The 4475-nt window shown below is 40.2% G+C and overlaps 1 protein-coding gene across 1 annotated transcript; it reads left to right on the top strand.

The window, feature by feature from the left end:
• Positions 1-2809: 2809 nt before the first annotated feature.
• LOC106633618 lies at positions 2810-3699 on the top strand (the record flags this gene model as incomplete). The annotated part of the gene is given in 1 exon segment (XM_014339609.1): positions 2810-3699. A coding segment is annotated over 1 exon segment (855 nt), but the record flags the coding sequence as incomplete, so codon positions are not given.
• Between the last annotated feature and the right edge of the window lie 776 nt (positions 3700-4475).

Here is a 4475-nt window from a genome sequence, read left to right on the forward strand (position 1 = left end):
TGTGTCTGCTCGGAATTATTTCATCTTGTCCGTATCTGCTTTAACATATCCCATCTATATAAATGCAATCGTTGGCCACTCTATTAGGTACACCTTGCTAGTACAGGGTTGGATCCCTTTGCTGATTTTATTCTTCATAGCATGGATTCAACAAGGTGCTGGATAAATTTGAGATTTTCTCCTTGTTGACAGGATCGCATCGCATGGTTGTTGCACATCTGTGATGTAAATCTGTTCCATGACATTCCAAAGGTGCTCTATTGGACTGGGATCTGGTGACTGTAGAGGTCATCTGAGTGCAGTGAGCATGTTGTTATGTTCAAGAACCTTGGGCATGATTTGAGCTTTGTGACAAGTTATGTAGCTTCGTGCTGAGTGTATGTAATATGTTGTATAACAATGCTAACTTATCACATTGGACATATCTATATTGAAAACGCGTCCTGTAGCTTAATACTGGCCCCATCCTTGAACTGCATGAAAATCATATGTTTACACATTGATTTAAATTTCTGGATATTTGGACATTGTTCGTCCTTAGCCGCTAATCCACTCCACAATTTAACCCCGCACACAGACACAAACTTTTCCTATCGGTTAATTTTGGAGTTGCTACAAAGTTTGTAGCAACTCCAAAATTAACCGATGAAAATAGTACATAGGTTAAAGTACCACATGATGTACTGTCAGTGAAAGCTGCACTTGTTTTATTGATAAAGTTAAAGAAAAAAGTCAAAGGCATTAATCATCCATGTAACTGTGTCACTATAAAACACTTTAAAACAGGCTTTAAACATGAGCTTTTCAAGAATTTGCGTCACTTAAAGCACATTATGTCAGTTTGTTTAAGAAGCAGGGTTGCAGCCATTTCATTATGATGTCACTCTCAAAGATCACAGAGCAGATCACATAGCATTTGTAGAATCAAGAGATCTGGTACAAAGACGTGCATGTGGTGTCTTATTGCACCCCAAAATGATATGTGGCGGGATCTTTTAGTGGTTTTTGTACAGCGGATCAGTTAATTTGTGCGTGCATACCACCCCAAATGTACCTTGCATTCAAGAAAGACCTCAACTGTTACTGGAACATATGGCTCAGCTAAAATGCAGGTCCAGGTTTACAGGCCAGCTGTATTTCTGCTACATGCACATGGAATTGACACTTCATTGCATATACATTTGCCTCCCGTTCCTTTTGTTGTTTTAGGTTAATACTTTAAAAGGCGATTTTAAAAAATTAAATAACGTGAGAGTTATGTCAGGTGGCATTGTATGTGTGTGAAAGCTGTACATTTCTCCTCAAATCAATGTTTTGATTCAGTGTGTCAACCCATGTGGTACTTTAAATTACACAAATGAAAGTTTAGAGTGCTGCAGTCTAGTAGGTATTGACTCAAGCAAGATTTAAAAAGCATTACAAGTTGATCATGACCCTAATTCAGAAAGCATTAATTTTTTCCTGCAAAAGAACACAACCTCCAGGCTTTTTCAGCATTGTCAGTTTGTGCAAAGAATCATTTTCCACTACATGTACAACAGGTGAAAAACAAATTAAAATAAACACATTAAACCTCCCAAGTGTTTTTTGTTTAATTGCTATTATTTTTCATTTCCTAAAGATTAATTGAAAGGTCCATGGAGTTTGGAGGGTGAGGACCCAGGAAACCGCAACAAGGACGAGAGGGACAGAAAATGGCAAGTCGCAAAGGAGGCCTTGGAGACCATGATGAAAATGTCCACCTCACTCAGGCTTTTTGCTTTAGACTTTCCATTCTGGACCAATCTATGTGCAGAAATGTGCCTAAAACCCTGAAAACTGTTAAACTTACCACAGATATTCACTTAGTGTCTATAATAACAACATTTAATAGTTTCATGAATTGTGTTCATCTCATACCCAAACCACCTTTATCAAATTCTACTCTAAATTCTGCTCTAATACAATACCAGTACTCATGACCAGAGTGCACAAATGCAACATTGTTTTTTCATACTTGACAACACAATAAAACACAAGAAAAATCAGAATATGTTTGAGATTAGGATTTTTATTTGATGGTAAATCAATTTTCTTAAAATTTCATTTTGTTTTACTTTGATGCTATAATGGATGATTTTAAAATTCAGTTAAATCTAAGATTATATAGCATCGCAGCAAAACAAGAGTCTCCTCAAGGTGCTTTATAATGTAAGGTGAAAACCCTACAGTATTAGCAGGAAAATACCCAACAATCAAAAGATCCCCTTTGAGCAAGCACTAGGCGACAGTGGGGAGAAAAAACTCCCTTTTAACAGGAAGAAACCTCCAGCAGAACCAGGCTCAAGAGGGGGCGGCCATCTGCTGCGACCGGTTGGGGGTGATGGAGAGACAATATAGGGAGACAAGATGAAATATACTTCTGTTGGCCAATTACATTGTTTTTGAATAAATTATTAAATGCTTCGAGATCTTTAAAGAAGCATTGTAGTGTGTGTGTGTGTGTGTGTGTGGGGGGGGGGGGGGGATTAGATTAACCGCACGCATGCGGTTAGTTTATATATGGGTGTTGTGCATTTTAAGAGAGTAAATAACGAGGCTAAATGTCCTTTCGCTTCCAGATACTGTATTTTACACCAACACGATGTGTATGTAAGAATTTATTAGCGGTTTAAGTCCGGAAGCCTGTGCGTGGGAGTTCAAAACACAGACAGTGCGCATGCGTGTGACGTGAAGTAGCGAACGCTTTGATCGCCTGACTGTGACGTAAGCGAACGCTTTGACGTGCCCGTGACGTTACAGTCAACTGAGCCTATATATAGACCCCGCCAGGACTCACAATCTACTTAGCGTTAAGTAAATGAGATGTACAGACCGCGATCTTCGCACTCTAGAATCTTAGATTTTCAAAGTCCTTCAAATAATTTTACTGAAACAGAAACGTCCACAATGGCTGAATTTCAGACTACAGGCTCTATCCCCATTATTCCCGAGCATATTTTACCAGCTATAACCAAGTGTTTCGATCAGTTCTCCCAGGTACAATGGGGAATGATTGAACAGGGAATCTGGGACTCTGATCTCCAAGCATTACTGGCTGATATGATAATCGAAATCATTCAGATAGTTTCTACCAGCATCCTGAAACCTGCACTTCCCACACTTCAGGAGTTAATGACAGACGAATTGTCCCAAACAGATATCAGCATACCTGTGGCAAAAATAGCTCCGTCGCTGGGAGACTCTCTTTCAACCAGCATTGGCATCGCTCTTAACATCCCCCATGAAAACTGTCAGTCCAGTAAGAAGCTGACAAAACTGATTGAATTGGAGATCTCAGAAAAGGTCGACTCAGCTGTGACTCTACTCTTGAACAACCCGGATTTACGGTCAGATCCTGCCGTTTATGTCAGTGGAAAAATGACAACCACAAAAAACCTTCGACGCATGGTCTCTCACGCTGCCTCGTGTTTGGAAAAATGTGCAGGTAAGCTAAGCAGCCAGTGCATGTCAAAGGGCGGCGCAGCTAGTTCCCCTAGCCCGTCTAATTCAGAGAGTACTGAATCAAAGATCTCTGAGAAGGCAATGGTTGTTGAGGAGGTGAGCAGCGCTCTCACCAAATGGAGCACAGACACAGGAATCACAGAGGACAATAAGGATGAAAATGACATGACGCCTGTAGAGATAAAAGAAAGTGAAACTGGAGAGATGGCGGAAAGTTGTTCCAGCACCACAGGTGAAGTGATCGTGGCTGATGTTGTCAGTGCAATACTTGACACTCTGAAGTATTCGAATGCCGAAGATGACACAGAAATAGAGAAGTGCACAGATGCTGAGACAGCTGAAAGTCTCCAGCGTCCCAGCACGCCAGCAGAAATAGCTGCAGCTGACATTGTAATGACAATAATTGATAATCTGCAGTCTTTTGATGGTGAAGATGTCACATCTAGTGAGAAATGTGACTCACGCGAATCTGCTTTTAATGTGCAGTTAAATATCCAAAAGGTGAAAAACTTTTTCACGTCATGCATCCCATCCAGAAAAAGCAATGACCAAAAGTTGCACAAAGACCACTTCTGTGCTTTTGCCAAAAAGCAGTTTTACAAAATGATCAGAGAGATAAAACACCTGGTGAAGAAAAACAAAAGGTTCTTCATCTGTCTCCACGAACCGGTCAAGTCTCTTGATGATCAGAGAGCAGATTGTATGGACAGCTACAGTTCTTTTTGTAGCTATGTAAACACACCAGTGATGGATAGCATGTTTAAGAATTCTTCCCCAGTTGATTATAACACCATCAAACCTATTCTTGAACAAATGTTTAATAAATTAAACGGGCCAGAACATTTGAACCGTATCTGGAACCCCCTGGAAAAGATAAAGGAAATTGAGATGTTTTCCAGGGAGTTGACAGATAAAGTGTATGACCATCTCCAGTCAACTGAAAGATATGTACTCCCTGTGATGCTATCAGGAAAATGTCTTTCAGACTCTGT

The sequence above is a fragment of the Haplochromis burtoni genome, unplaced genomic scaffold, assembly GCF_018398535.1.
Source record: "Haplochromis burtoni strain Fernald_Lab_line unplaced genomic scaffold, NCSU_Asbu1 Contig_9, whole genome shotgun sequence".
Classification (NCBI taxonomy): domain Eukaryota; kingdom Metazoa; phylum Chordata; class Actinopteri; order Cichliformes; family Cichlidae; genus Haplochromis; species Haplochromis burtoni.